Source organism: Mizuhopecten yessoensis, unplaced genomic scaffold (genome assembly GCF_002113885.1).
Source record: "Mizuhopecten yessoensis strain PY_sf001 unplaced genomic scaffold, ASM211388v2 scaffold9109, whole genome shotgun sequence".
Classification (NCBI taxonomy): domain Eukaryota; kingdom Metazoa; phylum Mollusca; class Bivalvia; order Pectinida; family Pectinidae; genus Mizuhopecten; species Mizuhopecten yessoensis.
In genome coordinates, this window is record NW_018407883.1 from 87,683 (window position 1) to 106,661 (window position 18,979).

General features: G+C 33.9%; 1 protein-coding gene across 1 annotated transcript in view; it reads left to right on the plus strand.

Annotated features, from left to right (window-relative positions):
• LOC110457333 (platelet-activating factor acetylhydrolase-like) overlaps positions 1-18,979 on the plus strand; it is a 34,648-nt gene that overhangs the window by 7,087 nt on the left and 8,582 nt on the right. Inside the window, exons 2-7 of the mRNA XM_021508555.1 lie at positions 14,666-14,780; positions 15,414-15,579; positions 15,985-16,189; positions 17,025-17,138; positions 17,740-17,831; positions 18,605-18,775. Coding sequence (XP_021364230.1) covers positions 14,666-14,780; positions 15,414-15,579; positions 15,985-16,189; positions 17,025-17,138; positions 17,740-17,831; positions 18,605-18,775 — 863 coding nt within the window. The remainder of the gene's footprint in view (positions 1-14,665; positions 14,781-15,413; positions 15,580-15,984; positions 16,190-17,024; positions 17,139-17,739; positions 17,832-18,604; positions 18,776-18,979) is intronic.

The following is an 18,979-nucleotide window of genomic DNA, read 5'->3' on the forward strand; positions in this document are numbered from 1 at the left end:
CAAAAACAAGGTAGACAAACAGTAGGCGGAAGGAAGTACAAAAACAAGGTAGACAAACGGTAGGGGGAAGGAAGTACAAAAACAAGGTAGACAAACGATAGGGGGAAGGAAGTACAAAAACATGGTAGACAAACGGTAGGGGGAAGGAAGGAGGAAAACAAGGCAGACAAACAGTAGGGGGAAGGAAGAACAAAAACAAGGTAGACAAACAGTAGGCGGAAGGAAGTACAAAAACAAGGTAGACAAACGGTAGGGGGAAGGAAGGAGGAAAACAAGGTAGACAAACAGTAGGGGGAAGGAAGAACAAAAACAAGGTAGAAAAACGGTAGGGAGAAGGAAGGAAGAAAACAAGGTAGGCAAACGGTAGGGGAAGGAAAGAGGAAGACAATAATAATGTAGACAAGAAGGAAGGAAGAAGAAATTATTGATGACTACAAATGAAAATTAACCTCTTTCTCCCTCTTGGCATGTATTGTATTTCATAATCATATTATACAAATGTATAGATACGTTGATGCCCAGTTGTCATGGTAACACCTTTGATTGTCGGATCCTTATTCTAGTCTGGTTTCTGCCATGGTTAATGACCTTCGCTGTCTTATGTATTTATAAAATCGTATGACAGACCTACACAATCATACTAGCTCCCAAGAGAGTTGCGAAATGTCGTTATAGGTTGTTAAACAAATGTATAGAAAACCGACTAATTGCTAGTTAATATAATGCTACATCCAATGTATGATTATAGCTCAACAGACAGAGCGAAGGAAATATGTTCACTTTCAGTATCATGATCAGAAAAACGGCCACAAAATCATCTACAAAATGAAATATGATTTCTTGCAGTGTCTTACTTTCAAAAAGCAGTCCAACTTTGCTATCAAAAGATCAAAATTTAATGTAAGAAGTGCCTTCTTGATGTTTGAAAATATAGAAATGTACTTTCTTATCCATCCCCTCTCAATATATATCTACGCCAAGAATATTGGAAAACAGTTCAAACTGTGTCAGTATGCATGAAAAGGATGGGTCTCTCTGGAACAGGTGCTTTTATAATGTTCTACACATCATGCCTACAGGGTTTGGAGAGTTTTATCAGTTATAGGTATCTAAGTGTTACGTAAAGGGTGCATAGAGTTCCTGTGGAGAGATCCACAGATGCAAATGGCAGCGGGTTTAAGCAAGTACAGAACACATACCTGTTTATTATTACCCGGTGAATCTATAGCTATAGTGATACAGCCAGTTTTATTACATATGTAACCGGTGAATCTATAGCTATAGTGATACAGCCAGTTTTCTTACATACGTACCCGGTGAATCTATAGCTTTAGTGATACAGCCAGTTTTATTACATATGTACCTGGTGAATCTATAGCTATAGTGATACAGCCAGTTTTATTACATATGTACCCGGTGAATCTATAGCTATAGTGATACAGCCAGTTTTATTACATATGTACCCGGTGAATCTATAGCTATAGTGATACAGCCAGTTTTATTACATATGTACCCGGTGAATCTATAGCTATAGTGATACAGCCAGTTTTATTACATATGTACCCGGTGAATCTATAGCTATAGTGATACAGCCAGTTTTATTACATATGTACCCGGTGAATCTATAGCTATAGTGATACAGCCAGTTTTATTACATATGTACCCGGTGAATCTATAGCTATAGTGATACAGCCAGTTTTATTACATATGTACCCGGTGAATCTATAGCTATAGTGATACAGCCAGTTTTATTACATATGTACCCGGTGAATCTATAGCTATAGTGATACAGCCAGTTTTATTACATATGTACCCGGTGAATCTATAGCTATAGTGATACAGCCAGTTTTATTACATATGTACCCGGTGAATCTATAGCTATAGTGATACAGCCAGTTTTATTACATATGTACCCGGTGAATCTATAGCTATAGTGATACATCCAGTTTTATTACATATGTAACCGGTGAATCTATAGCTATAGTGATACATCCAGTTTTATTACATATGTAACCGGTGAATCTATAGCTATAGTGATACAGCCAGTTTTATTACATATATATGTACCTGGTGAATCTTCAGGTCAACCGTCATGCAATGCAACGTATTTCACACTGTAATGTACTGTGGTAAACTGGGAAATTTTTCGCTGCAGTTTTATTTTTTCGCATTTTTCTTGGAGGGTGAATTTATCATTACAGCGAACATTAATAGTAAACAACATAATCTACGTAGTAATAAATTACGAAGGGCGAAAATTTACACTCGACAAAAATTAATTTCATGGGCGAATGGCGGAGAAAATGTGCATGTGAATGACTTGGAGAAAATGTGCATGTGTATACAGTATTGGCCTTAATAGCTGAAATCATTTTGAATTAGATATTTGATACTCACTGATTGAATCCAACAGATTATTACAATAATGGGTCAGGAACGTTTTAAACCAGTTTATGCAAAGGTAAAATGATGTCAATGTCACATCATTATTTTGTTCCTGACATATGTCATGTTGTCTGTCGATGTTGTTTATTGCACAAATAGATATGTTTCACTAAGGTCTCGTGAGATATATCCATACAACCACACGTGCAGTTGGAAATAAACATCGGATATTCATGCAACTGTGAACCAAAAAACCTAAATCACAGACACTTGACGATGAAAAAAATGTTTAAGAAATGACTGTCACTGTGATACATGTATTATATTAAGGTTGTTGGTCACTGTGATACATGTATTATATTTTGAAGGTTGTTGGTCACTATGATACATATATTATATTAAGGTTGTTGGTCACTGTGATACATGTATTATATTAAGGTTATTGGTTGTTGTTGAAATTGAAATCGTTGTTTGCTCAATGATATTAAGGTTGTTGGTTGTTGTTGAAATTGAAATCCTTGTTTGCTGAATGATATTAAGGTTATTTGTTGCTGTTGAAATTGAAATCCTTGTTTGCTAAATGATATTAAGGTTGTTGGTTGCTGTTGAAATTGAAATCGTTGTTTGATAAATGATATTAAGGTTGTTGGTTGCTGGTGAAATTGAAATTGGTGTTTGCTCAATGATATTAAGGCTGTTGGTTGCTGTTGAAATTTAAATTGTTTTTTGCTCAATGATATTAAGGTCGTTGTTCGCTGTTGAAATTGAAATCGTTGTTTGTTCAATGATATTAAGGTTGTAGGTTGCTGTTGAAATTGAAATCGTTGTTTGATAAATGATATTAAGGTTGCTGTTGAAATTGAAAATTTTGTTTGCTGAATGATATTAAGGTGCTTTGTTGCTGTTGAAATTGAAAATTTTGTTTGCTGAATGATATTCAGGTTGTTGGTTGCTGTTGAAATTTAAATTGTTGTTTGCTTAATGATATTAAGGTTGTTGTTGAAATTGAAATCGTTGTTTGATAAATGATATTAAGGTTGCTGTTGAAATTGAAACTGTTGTTTGCTGAATGATATTAAGGTTATTTGTTGCTGTTGTAATTGAAATCCTTGTTTGCTGATTGATATTAAGGTTGCTGTTGAAATTGAAATCCTTGTTTTCTGAATGATATTAAGGTTGCTGTTGAAATTGAAACTGTTGTTTGCTCAATGATATTAGGGTTGCATGGTGTTGAAATTGAAATCGTTGTTTGCTCAATGATATTCAGGTTGTTGTTTGCTGTTGAAATTGAAATTGTTTTTTGCTGAATGATATTAAGGTCGTTGGTTGCTGTTGAAATTGAGATCCTTGTTTGCTGAATGATATTAAGGTGCTTTGTTGCTGTTGAAATTGAAATTTTTTTTTGCTGAATGATATTAAGGTTATTAGTTGCTGTTGAAATTGAAACTGTTGTTTGCTCAATGATATTCAGGTTGTTGTTCGCTGTTGAAATTGAAATCGTTGTTTGCTCAATGATATTAAGGTTGTTGGTTGCTGTTGAAATTGAAATCCTTGTTTGCTGAATGATATTCAGGTTGTTGTTCGCTGTTGAAATTGAAATTGTTGTTTGCTCAATGATATTAAGGTTGCATGGTGTTGAAATTGAAATCGTTGTTTGCTCAATGATATTAAGGTTGTTGTTCGCTGTTGAAATTGAAATCGTTGTTTGCTCAATGATATTAAGGTTGTTGTTCGCTGTTGAAATTGAACTTGTTGTTTGCTCAATGATATTAAGGTTGTTGGTTGCTGTTGAAATTGAAATTGTTGTTTGCTGAATGATATTCAGGTTTGTTGTTCGCTGTTGAAATTGAAATTGTTGTTTGCTCAATGATATTAAGGTTGCATGGTGTTGAAATTGAAATCGTTGTTTGCTCAATGATATTAAGGTTGTTGTTGAAATTGAAATCCTTGTTTGCTCAATGATATTAAGGTTGTTGTTCGCTGTTGAAATTGAAATTGTTGTTTGCTGAATGATATTAAGGTTGTTGGTTGCTGTTGAAATTGATTTACTGTTCAGGTTTATGTTGGTGTTGAGTTTGTTGGTTACTGTTGAAATTGACATCATTGGTTCCTGTGATATTGATGTTATAATAACTGAGGATGTTACCTAAATATTCTTGGGTAACTGTGATGTTATTTAAGGTGTTGATCACAGTGCCCATAGGGAGTTGCTAGAAAACATCTAGTATGTTATTATTGAGTGTATTAGATTTGAATGTTAACACCAGTGTAAACAGTGCGATCTGTGTTGAAATGTGTGTAAACTGTTGAGAAATCAAGGGCCTTTTCTCTAATGGTACTTCAACTTCTGTGGTATACATTAACATAACCAAATAGAAATACAAAATAAATACATTCATCTATTCCATTTGAATAAAATTCTTTGATTAGAACCTAATCCACTCTATACTTTGTGCACATCAAAAAATATCTATTGAACCTTTCTGTTGGAATTTTATTACATTATGGGATTTTTATCATTCGTTTATCATACTTTTATTCCAGTGTTTACCTGTACCCTGGAAAATTACTTATAATATAAAAGTCATGCCCATACCTTGAAATGTTTTAAATTGTTTAGAATTTTTCCTCTTCGTAGATGTACATGTACATTGGCATTATGAAGAATTTATTTGAATACTCAGACTGAATTAATTTAACAGAACAGCCAAACTCGATCAATTTGAACTGACAGATGCAATATGTTATTGAACCGAGTCTGGATTTGATGAACAATTAGACTTGTTTATGAACCTGATTTAATTTTACTGTCAGATTAAGTTAAATTGATCTGTCAGACCTAATTTATTTGAACTTTCAGACCAAACTTAAATTAACTGTCATGATCAGACTCAATTTAATTTTACTGTAGACCCAATTTTCTTTTACTAATCTTTTACTATCAGACCCAATTAATTTTAACGTCAGACCCAAGTTAATTTTACTGTCAGACCTTATTAATTTTACTGTCAGACCCTTACTATCAGACCCAATTAATTTTACTGTCAGACCTAATTAATTTTACTGTCAAACGCATTTTAATTTACTGTTGACCCAATTTTAATTTACTATGAGATGTAATTTAATTAAACTATTAGATGCTGTTTTATTTTACAGTCAGGACCAATTTAACTGAACTGTCACTGACCCAATTATTTGCACTGACAGACTCCCAGAAGAGATAAACATCCCTGATGACAGTTATATCTAGATTCAATATTTCCTGTGACCAGACAAACGATGACAGTTATATCTAGATTCAATATTCCCTGTGTGTATAGCTCAATATTCCCTGTGTGTATAGCTCAATATTCCCTGTGTCTATATAGCTCAATATTTCCTGTGTCTATAGCTCAATATTGAGCTATTTCCTGTGTCTATAGCTCAATATTCCCTGTGGCCAATATTTCCTGTGTCTATAGCTCAATATTTCCTGTGTCTATAGCTCAATATTTCCTGTGTCTATAGCTCAATATTTCCTGTATGTATAGCTCAATATTCCCTGTGTCTATAGCTCAATATTCCCTGTCTCCAATATTTCCTGTAACCAGACAAAAGGACAGTATTTGTAGACATAACCCATTACACCTGTATAGCAGTCGTGGACTTTACCCCCCTTTAGTGAAATTTTTTAAAAGTGGTCTTGTGGCTGTGGTGATTTATTGGTTTGGGCAGTTCTCCAGATAGATTCCCTGGTATTTATTGACCAGTACAGTTTGTACAAAGGTAGCTAGCTATATAGTATCTAGGTCAGGTGGGTGGAATCGTAATCCCCTGTGTAAATTGATTTCCATTCAATCTCAATGTTCGGGTCAATATCAAGTCTGTTTTAAACAGTTTTCAAACCACTTTGAGATTGTCAGTTGAAGACTTTTATTTGTGCATATTTACGGATAATTAATGAGGTTAGTAAATTCTGATGGATTAAACGAATAATTTACACTGTAATATACCTACATGTTCAATAAAAAGTCTAATTTCTGTATAAGCAGGTGTTTTTTTTCTTCAAGTTTCAAGCTATACATTATGTCTCAACAGCACGATACTCACATGTTTAAACCCAACCTCAATAATGTATACCTACAATATGTCCTGCAAGTGGGGAATAGTGATTCCACGAATTTGCTTGTTTCCTCAAATTCAGATTTGTTGTTGTTTCTGTATCAAAAAATATTTAATGAAAAATAAAGCGTATAGGAAACTTCACAGAATGATATTGACTTTTGTGTGGTAATGATTTTTGAAAATCAGCTTTGGAACAGTCTATGCAGCCATACAATGTCGTCTAAAGTGAGGCTTATACAGCTCTGATAATATCAATGTCACAAAATGGCCCAAATACAATGTATACCAGCTGATTTCTCTTTTTACATATATTCCGGCGCCCTGGAGATGTGATCAGTTACGGTAGGTGCAGACACATTGCACCAACAGTAACTGATCCAACCTCTCCTGATGTTAATCATAGATTGGACTTCACTCATATCATAAAATTTTACAACAGGAAAAAGTTACAAATTTGATGTTAAATTCTCCTTTGAAATAGATTCTCCTGCATGAAAATGGAAGTACATGTGCACCAAAGAGGCTAATTCCTGGGTGTTTACATTTTATAGGGAAAAGAAAGTTAAATGAAATATTAAAGTACATGTACTTGCATACAAGCAGGGAAAAAAAATATGATCTTGGCTTTTGTAAAATGTTTTGTTCTTGAAATGTCAATTAAATGACCCTAGCTGTTAATAGGACATTATAATTAAAGGTAAACAAAACTAAACCAAACCAAATCAAATAAGTTATTACCTGTAAGGTCATCGATATCGTATCAAGTCGTTCCGGCCTCTCCCGGTCTGGCCCCCTAGTAGTTCCGGCCCCTTAGTAGTCCCGGCCCCTTAGTCGTTCCGGCCTCTACATATTGTTTTCCTTCACAAATCACCATTTAACTATGTTTTATGAATGGATCGAATGTTTTACATTTTGCATTGTGTTTATTGTACAAGTGTATGGGTTGTCGCTCTTAATCCGGACAATGTTTTATACAAACATTGATAAATTGATTAACAGCCAAGAACAAACATGATACATGTTCATTATATAATATTACGATATTATCGAAATATGCTCCATATATGACAAAATTATTCTATTCAAGTTGCCGACTGTCTGTTTAGTTGAAATCATACAAATTTGCATCTTCACACTTGGAAGATCGACAAAGATCGATTTCAACAAGATGTGATGACAAAAAAATTCAATGTCTTTCATCAACTAAAAGTAAAAACAATGTCGGTAGACTATATACACTAAAAGTAAAAACATCGTCGGTAGACTATATACACCCATGGTGTTTACACAGCGTCTTCTAGAAGCCATACAGTTTCCAAGGCACGAGGTAATAAGATAAACAAAAGACAGTGATTGTAATGCAATCTTACTCCGTATGTTTACACGGGTGTATTTTGTTTTACACAACATGTAAAATGAAAAGACAACAAATGTACAATTTTTAATTTTATTTATTTGAAATAGTAACATGAATTATTCATTATATAAATTAATTTAATTTAAAATTTAATTCCAAATAAACATGAATCATGTATATAATATATGAGGCCGGAACAACTAAGTATACGGGGCCGGACCGGGTAGGGGCCAGAACTACTAAGGTCGGAACGACTATGGATGGAACAACTCGGGGGGCCGGGGCGACCTGTATTCATCGATATTGTGTGTGCGTGACTGATATTACCTAAAGGGACTTGATAATTTGTTACTATTTGTGGCACTTTTACTGAAAGTTGGTCCAAACCCCTTAAACATGCAGAATTACTCTGAACACACACCTTAGCTTAGATTCAAAGATAACTGTAACAAAATCTCAGGTCCCTGTGCTATAATCTGGTATTGCACCACAAGTGAGACGTGTTGTTTGTTTGACATTATATGGCAACGTGACACAAACAACAACCGGCTTTGGCTGAGAGCCCAGTTCACCGATCAGAACATTTTGAATCTTTATAATTTGTAATTGATATCTTCAGAAATCTATAATTGATAAAAGATGTTATCAGAATCTTTCCTTTTCAGTTTATTTTGAATAATAAATTTTGTCCCAACAAATGTTTCCTGTTCAATGCATCATGCAAAGTTGTGTGTTCAGTGTTTTGTACAGAGCCTACAAACTCATAAAAGGCTAGCTGTAGCTGTAAAATAAAAACACTTATTCAGACAATTCTTAAGTATTCTAGAAGTTGCCTTCATTTCAAACTCCTAAAGATTTATTTACATGAAAAACCTCTATCCTTTGTAGTTTCTATGGACTTTGAGGTATAACTGTGACATCACAATTTAATGAGTTGATCTATATTTAGGCATATAATTGTATAGGGAAATGTGCATGTTGCTAGCTAGTATGCATGTATTAACATTGATGTTATCTATACCAGTTCAACTTCGTTTGATTGTTGAGGTTCGCTGACTTTTCAAAATAAATTGGTCCCAATTCTTATCATTCATATGCTTTTAATGTTATCAAAATTTCAAGTTTATTTAAAATTGTTAAATGTCATTTTTTTATTAAAAACATCCCAGCAGTTGTCAATGGTTTTGTGTGGTATCTTACCTGTACATGTTCAGGTACAATACATGAATCATAGTGATGGCTTTTAAGAAATGACATGTTAAGAAACTTGAATACTTGAATAAGTAAACACTTCGTAGATAATTATTACCTGGTTTTATTTAGGCCTAGTACCAGCTTAAGTATTGAAATTATGCAAGCTTGAAAGTGAAAAAAATAACTTTTTTGAAATACACCTATATTTTTTCTTTTAAAAATTCAAAAATATTTTTTTTGTGGGAAGTCTTTAAATTAAGCATATTTCATTCCCTAACTTATATAATGAATGGCCTGATTTTTTGAATTTCCAGGTAAATGATTTGTATTTCTCTCCATTAAACTTAACAAGCCATAGAGAACTTGTTACCTTTAATTTTCTGTCGAGGAATGATAAGGAGATGTTTGAATAAACAACGGTTACTACAACCAGTTACAATAATCTCCCCTCCCCTATATTTGCTGTCCTGTGCAGTTTTGATTTGAAGGTCAGTAAGACTAAAGTCAGCTTTCGCAGATGAACGGTCAAAGTGTTTAAATCTGACCTTTAGATCCAATTTCAGGCCAAAGGTCAAAGATTGTGATTTCGTTGAATTTATAGGGGTGAGAGTAGGGGCTCGACTATTCTTGATATCTATGTTTATCTTTAAATTTCATATTAATACGCCTGATTTATTTTTCCTAGTTTTTGTATATAAGATAGTACCTCCTTTTATTTAGCACATTTAACTTTTGTTTTCTAAATTTTCTAAAAAGAAAAATCATTTAAATGTCCCCCAGTTTCTAGGTTGTTTATACAGGTAATGTGTTAATCAATAAAGCTGTTTTTTATGACATATAAGGAATGTAATTTAAACAGGACAATATTCTGTATGTAAACCATGACCTATATATCTGCATATTGTAAATATAACATCCAGTACAAAGATCATTTCTTTGTCATTTTCCGGCACGCAGATTTTTTTTTTCACATTCAGCAGTATAGCCAGAATATTAATCAGAGGCCGCAGTGAGAAGCATGGATTGTGTATATAATTACACAGAATAAATAGTTATCACAGTATTACAAGTATTGACATTAATATCCAAATTATTAGGCTGATTTGTATTGTTAGACTTTGGCAGCTAAACAATGTTTATTAGATGTTAATATAGCAATACAGAATGTAGTTTGCAAATACAAGTCACACCTAGAAAACACACAAAATCATAAATGTAAATACTAAGGACCAGAGAAGTATTATACGTCTCTGAAAGGACCTAGTTGATTTGGACACCTAAATGATCCCCGTACCACTGCTAAAAAATGAAACTATGCATTTGAAACTGATTTTTCCGGCATGACTATAGCGATAAATCATTTTTGAAAAGAAAAGTACAACTTGCAAGACTTTTATGAAAACAAAATGGAGATGAAATAAACAAAATATAATCCAGAAGGGTGTTCTGGGTGTAAATATTCTGACGGGCCAGGCCGGAATTTGAACCCTGGACTTCAGATTGCTATATCATTGCTGAAACTGATTTAGCTATCTGGACAACGGAAGTGTTCGAGCCCAAATTCAAAGGAAGTTAAGGAGAGGTTACTGTATATAGGAAAAATGACAGTGCAGTGGGATAGTACCATAATCAACAGCCAATTAAGCTAAATTGACATGAAAATATCAATCAGTAAAAATATTTTCGAACTGCATGCTCGTTTCTTGGGCCCTGGTAAACTGACGTTACATCTCCCTTCCTATTAGTGTATTATTCATACAAACTGTTCAATTACCTGTGAAATAATGCTATGATTTTGACAATAACATGGTTAAACTACGGTAATCTATTTAAATGGTCTAGGCATTGTTTAATTAATTTGGTCCTATTATTATAAGTTTATGGACTATATATGATTGTGACATAACAGTACCATTATCTATATACAGTGTCAATGAAAGGGGCACCCAATTGGGGACATCATCATAAAAATAAGACCAGAGTTCTATTTTGACAGACTGTATTGATACTTGTGGGAGTGATGCATAGGGGATATACAATCCTTAACTACACTGTACATGTATGGCCAACTTTTGGTGCTTTGAATTTTCTTGAATGTTGGCCAAAAACCTGAACACTGATTTATGATAAGGATATTGACAGGTGATATCGAGTTGCGAAGGTTTTTTGTTAAATTTGATAGGGTGTGGCTCTTTTACATTGATTTCAAGTTTTAACTACGTGTATGATGATCTAGCGAACTTAAAGTTTTCATGTTTTGAGATTAAACTAAAACCCAACATTTGGATTTTCAACATCACGACAGATTTTCTTATCTTTTATTGACGTCAGCGTGATTTTCATAATTTATATACATTGACATTGAGCTGCACCTGTTTATATACATTGACATCGAGCTGCGCTTGTTTAAAATACATTCCCTGTTTTCAGCAACATGATTAGTAATGAGACTTTATAAAAACCTACATGTTACTGTGTTTTGAAAGTTCGCCTTTCTTGGCGAAACAGATTTGTTCACCAGGTTCTGTCCTTATTTTAGGCTTCACAAAAAAATCCCACTAATTTTTTTTTATCACAAATATTTTTCTCATGATATTTCAGTTACTTAATGTTTTATTTCATGGATTTAAAAGAATCATTTGTAGACATAAATCATTTTTTCTTTTTTTTGAAATTTAGAATTTCGATTTTCCTTAAGCTTTCACGAAATTGAATTGATGACTCATTTAAAGCTTGGAACGCTAAGTTTATTGGTCAATTGACAGCTCATTACAACAGTATATAGGATGAAAATGACGAAAGTCAAACTGCAACCAAGAAATTTGCGCGGATATAGTATATTGACATGACACATTAGACAATTAAGTGCTCATCAGTGTGAATTATTTCATAATCACACGGTCTGGTAACAACAGGGCCTGATGTTGAATTAATTATTATAACCATTTTAGCTGTGCATATTTTAAATAGGTAAAATATTAATAATTATTCCCTGATAGACTCAAATTGTAGCTATACATGTGGGTATGCGTACAATGTCATTGTGAGAAGTATTTCAATGAAGTTTGTAATTCCGTCAGAGTAGGCGGGCGAGTAAGTGGGCGATTTGTCAAGACAGTGTGAGGATTTATCTGATGTGACCACAGGTACTACCTATACACTGGTGTTTGTGTGTTGTATGCACTTAGCGGGGGTGGACAGATATTTCGGTTGACATATCTTAAGTCAGCAAATTACAAATATTTAATCTTGTGAAGTTTGAAGTCCGTGTTTGGTAGCTAGTGCAGTAGTACTATTGTAGTTTGAAACTGAAATGGACACGCCTCAAAATGTAACGTAAAATGGAATAAACCAACGGATAATCGTCCCCCATTAACATACAGGAAGCTACTATATAAAGTTGAAAGCCAGACTTGATAGTAAGTCATGGACCGCTGAGGTAGACACTAATACGTGCTTGTGGAATGCTACAGAACTCCCTTTCTCAACTAGAAACTAGACACACCCACATATGTATTCTGCATCTTTAATACACAAGGTGAAAAACAAGCATTTTTCTTTTTCTGTTTTTATGCAAATTGCGATATAGATGAAGGAACATGAGTTCAGTTCCTAACGGGAGCTCTTGAGATTGTAAGTGATCAACTTAAAAATAAAAATATTTGAAAGGAAACACTGTGGAGATTTGTGTAGCGTACAGTATGCTAGAAGAAGACACACCTAGAAATCTTTTTTTACATGTTTCTCTCCTTTGTTAAATCTATTTTCATCAGTACCCGAGAGGAACAGTAAAAACTCAGTTTTAAACTTGGTAAGCTAATTATACAATTAACAGTAAATTATTTTTCATCAGAGATATTTAAAAAAAAATAAGTGAAATTCTAAATCCTAGAATAAACAGAGCTGTCAAATTTATAGCAATTTTAAGAATGCCGAGTAATCATTGAGCCCAGCTTTTCAAGCAATGATTAGCTTAATCAGGCCATACCATCCTCCCACATGGCTGACCATGACTCATAATCAGCCAGATACATTAACTGTCAGATACGTTACCTGTCGAACAAACAGGTCTGTTACCTGTAAAATCATTCAATGGAAACTGAGCAATTATATCATCAACCTTACAAATATTTCAGTTATATATAAGGTTATTTTTCCGGATTTATTAAAATTTAGTGTTTCAGTTTTCAAATTTTTGTCTTGTCAGAAAATTCATTGCTTGTCAGAATTTTTATGGGAAATACTATGGTATGGGAACGTCCTTCTGTCCATACCTTTATCTGCACTTCAGTTTCCTGAAGATAAGATGCTTAAATACCGTCAAATGACAGTGTTTTGAGCAGTTTGCAGTTTGGTACTAAAAAAATAGTGAAACAGGGACATAACATATTGGTCAAAGTTACCTGTGTAATCTGACACCCTGTGGGACACAACACATTTTTCAGATTAACCTGTCTAATCTGATACCATTCAGGACACAACCCATTGCTCAGATTAACCTGTTTAATCTGACAGCATTTCAGACAACACATTTTTCAGATTAACCTGTCTAATCTGACACCATTTTTAGGACACAACCTATTGCTCAGATTAACCTGTTTAATCTGACAGCATTTCGTCACAACATATTTTTCATATTATCCTGTCTTATCTGACACCATGCAGGACTCAACCTTTTGCTCAGATTAACCTGTCTTATCTGACATCCTGTAAGACACAACATATTGGTCAGATAAACCTGTCTAAACTGATATTCTGTTTCACACATTGCAATTGTCAGAATAGACAGGGTTTCATAATAAACAGGTGTAGCATTATGTTGGATCAGACAGAATATCAGTATACTCATGAGATCAGACTGGACAGGTTTCAGGTGTTTACTGATCCCACTGTTATTTAAATTAATGCCATTTTCTGATTTTATACGCCCGCCAAATTTGACAGGAGTATTATGTTATGACGTTGTCCGTCCGTCCATCTGTTCGGCGTAAACTTTTGTTTGTCCGGCAATCTCCTCCTACATTTTTCGACCGATCTCTTTGAAACTTAGTATACATTATAATCATGATATGAAGTTGTCTCCCTTAAAAGAATTTTGATTAGACAATTTTTCCAAACATTATTGCCCTTTAAATTTGTTCATTTTAGTATTTGATTTTTTGTCCGGAGATCTCCTCCTACATTTTTTGACAGATTTCTTTGAAACTTAGTAGGCTAAATAATCATGATATGTTGTTGTGTTTCCTTGAAAAGAGTGTTGATTGGACAATTTTTGCAAAAAATTATTGCCCTTTGTTCATTTCATTATTTGATTTTTTTATCTGGAGATTTTCTCCTACATTTTTATAGCATGTCGGCTAACCACTCTTTGAATGATGCAGATCTTATTTCAATGTAAGAAAGTATATAACACTATATGGCATTCGACGGGGGTATATTGTTCAGCCCTGCGGTACTCTTGTCTTTCTAGGAGTCCATACAGGTTGTGGTGGTCTTTAAGTAAAGGACTTATCCAGACAATTTCTTTTGATCACAAAAGAGATAAACATTTTTTTGCCAGTGATAATTTCATCATACTTAAAAAGAAATTCAAAGTAATGTTTTTTCTTGTTTTCTTTTTTGCAGAAACGTCACAAACAATGGCCGTTGTGGTTACCAAGGCGACAGTACAGTGAAGGGTTTGCTCATTATCTGAAATTGAATACAAAAGTTTTTGGAAAGATCTTCAAATGGCTTGCAGGTAAGATTGATTTCTAATCATTTGCATGACGCAAGACTTATTTGAATTATACATGATTATAACTTCAGGAATTCCGATTTTCATGATGATTTCCTAATCGTTATTGTGTAACTAATAAGTTATTTTACTTAAAAAGGTTTTTTTTCCATTTGATGGGATGTTGATTTAAATTGTTAGAAAACGCTTCAAAGTTAAATATGTTACAGAAATAACCAAGTGATTGATTCATTCGTGGATTGGTAAGTGAAATCTGCTGTGTAGATTGTCATCAATTTAATTGAATCACAGGAGGCGGGAAATTAATTTAACAAAAAAGTAAATATAAGGTTCTGATTTCCTCAATATGTATGTACATGTATGCATATTATTCTGGCACTATAATTTTCATTTTTCATGTGCTGTTCATGCTAGGATAATAACCATATGATACAGCATGTTTTCGAAATTAAAAGGAATCCAGATTTACTTCGACAGAAAAAAGTGATGTTGAAGTGACACCAAAAAACCCCTACCAAGGCTTAAAATAGAGTAATCAAGATATAGGTATGTCCTCCATTCCCCACAGGTAGCTTTAAGAAGAATTAGAAGGATGATACAAATGGCCACTAAATTTCACCTTTTTTTTTACTACAGGTGATGTATACATACCAGCATTATGGCAGAGTCCTCCGGTTGCGAACGGTCAAAAGTTCCCGGTGGTGGTGTTCAGCCACGGCATCGGTGGCAACCGAACAACCAACACCACCATGTGTACGGAGCTGGCCTCACAAGGGTTTATTGTGGCAGCAATGGAGCACAGGTAGGTCAAGGTCACAGGATAATTGTAATGGGGTTAAATCAAAATGTTCTGGAAAGGTTGAAGGTCATTCATAAAAGGTACATCATGGAATGTATGCATAATTTACAGGTCGTAGGGTAAAAGTCTTAATGTAAAGGTCATAGGGTAAAAGTCATCATTTAAAGGTTAAAAAGAAAAAGTTTCATCAAAGGTGAAGACGAAGGTTAAATGTAATAAAATGATACAAACACATTTAACACCAACTTAACATAAATATCTATGAAAATCTGAAATGTTACTAAAATCTGTATGCCAAGATAATGATTTCAATTTAAAAAAAAAATATGTCTACTTCATGCGCCAAAAGACTTAACTGATCTATTAATTCAGAATTGCATCTATTTAAACTAAATTTCCTTTTCTCAGAGATGGGTCAGCATCCATGACATATGAACTAAAGCCAAACGAGAAAGGAAATGTGGAGATTGTAGAAGAAGCGGAAAAACCTCAGCAGAAGAGAAACCTGCACAAACGCAGCCACAGTTTCCATGGTTACAATGCAACAGATGCAGAATGGAAACCCTATGTACACTATGAACCCTGGAATGAATTTGAGTACAGAAATAACCAAGTGAGAAAACACTTTAAAGACAATGATCACACATGAACACTTTAATTTAGAATTGTCAACAATTTTATTATCAGATGAAGAGCTACGATGATCTTGGAATATTTGAATTGGATAGTAATTGACCCTATATATCCCACTTTATGATTGTATGAGGTGACTGATGTGTGCACCCAGCAAAATCTGGGTTCATATTCTTATGTGTTCTCATTGTACGGTCTGTTTCATCAATGACAAGTCTTTAAGTTCTTTGTCTGAACTTGTTCTACCCTGAACTTTATATTAGTTTCCATTATAATTCCTGTTAACACCCATTAACCCACAAATTCACATTTGATTCTTACCAAATCAAAGACTGAACAAGTCCAGTGTAATATTGTTACCAGGTAATCAGGTTTATTGTCAGTAGAGTCTTTTTTATGTTAAAAGAGTCACTCCACAAGTGTGTAGTTGCTCAAAAAAGACAACCAAACCCCCATTTTATCCCAGGAAATTATATATTTGTTCATAAAAAATCTTGGTTGAGTGGTAATTTTGGGAGTTCCTTCAGACTCCATGGAATAGGGGATGAAGTTCTCCTAGTACATGTGTGGCACCACCATTCAGAAATCCTCAATCTGACACTGCAAATTTGTATAAACCCTTTCACCCCTATGTTTCTTTAGTGGACTCAATCGTGCATTGATCTCGACAAGTCCATTATGGTCGACAGTGGTGGATGGGTTAATTAACGCCAATAAATCATTTGAAAAAATAATTAATTTCAGATTGAAATAAGAAGTACATGTATCAGTAAACTGAATTAAAATTTTAACCATTTTCAATTTTATCTTTGAAGGTCAAGAAGAGGTCACGAGAGTGCTCGGAAGCTTTGGACATTTTAACATCACTTAACCTTGGGGTCGAAGTTCACAATACCCTCGGGGGCAACTTCAACAGCAAATTGTTCAAGGTCAGCTATAAGCAATCAAAAGGACAAGTTATTTTGAAAATGAGCAAAGTTGTTTTCAAAATCATGACAAAAACGCTGAAGAGTTTAATGCAATAATATAATGGTCAGGAACCTGGCCCCAGATGGCTTTCAGGTTTAAAGTTTCCGTTATCATTTGTATTAGTTAAAAAAAAATAAAAAAAAAATAAAAAATAGATGAATAATTTGTTTCAAAGCTGCCCTTAATGAGTACTTCTATCAGTGAAGCCATTAAATGTTTATTTCGAGTTGTCATTAAATGTTTATTTCGAGTTGTCACAGTAAAGATCAACATGTTACTTTAACACATTTGATTCTTTGAGGGCTTCAGATTTCATTATTCTAGTACACCTTTTAAATAATATAGATTAAATATTAACCTCCATGACTGCATGATCTAAGGGACATAACCCCCAAAAAAATGTTTGAATGACAAATGATTAATTCTTTGCATTGGAAGCTGATTTGGATTAAATTAAATTTATTGATTTTGGAAATAATTACAATGATGACAGCTTGGAAATCTTTTCATAAAATGTAGAAATATGAAGTGTTAATATTTATTATTTTCAAATTTTAACAGGACCGTATGGATTTATCAAAAGTGATAATGATCGGCCATTCCTTTGGTGGCTCCACCTGTCTACATACACTGGCACATGACAAAAGATTTCTGTGAGTACCACAGCTTTTTATTTGTTAGAATGCTTTTATCTATGGTGCCAATCACTGGGGCTTGACACAAAATTTAGAAACTGAACTGAACTGTTGAACTGTATGACCTAATTGATAATTTCAAGCAATCCCATTGGCCAGATCCTAACAGTCCTCCAAAACTCATGTAAACCTGTCTTCTGGTAAATATGGATTTCTAAAAATAGCCTGTAGGAGAACCTTCCATACTCCTTCAACTAATAACAGTTTATTTGATAAATATTTAGCGAAACTGGACTGGGTTGATCGTTGGCGACCAGATAGCTCATTTGGTAGAACATCCGTCTTGAGTTCAGAGGGTCCAGGGTTCGAACCCCACACTGGCCATTGCATTTCTTTTTCTCCTGTTACAAATAAATATTTGAAAGGCTTTTATTAAATGTTTGCTTATCCTGTATTACAATGGAAAGCATGATTACAGTTATCGTGCTTAGCCAAGCTGTCCAGTCAGTAACCTGTATTGTAAAAGGCAGGATTCCTAGCATCCATACAGTTCAATTAACAATCAGAAGGTTTTTTTCTTAGGTTTATTTACAGAGCATATAATAAAACATAAATGTATGTTTAGAAATATAATAAACCAGTTTGGACTTCAGTGGCAGTGAATATGACGTGATACAAACCTGAAATATTATATTTTTTGGGGTTCATGTAACATATTCATTGTCTAAAAGTCCTAAATTTATTAATATTGTTTATTAATTATCTCCCTTGTTTATGTATTTTTTCCCCAGTATTGGTGCGGTGCTGGACGGTTGGATGCACCCTCTAGGGAAGGAAGTGTATACAAGTATTACACAGCCAACTCTATTACTCAACATGGAGAAGTTCCAGTGGAAAGAAAACATTGAACAAATGCTCATGATCCAGAATAACCAGGCAGAAAAAGTCATGATCACTATGAGGTAAGAAGACATATACCTGTTGGGTATTTCTTAGTAATGATGTTTGAAAACAGATTATGTCACACATCTAATAATTTTGTTGATGATTTAAATTGCTAACAAAATACACTAACTTGTTGTTGCCCAGTATGCTGTAATAACGCCAATTCATTTGACTACATGACACTTTATATACCGGATATCCCGTCTCTGTGTTAAAACACC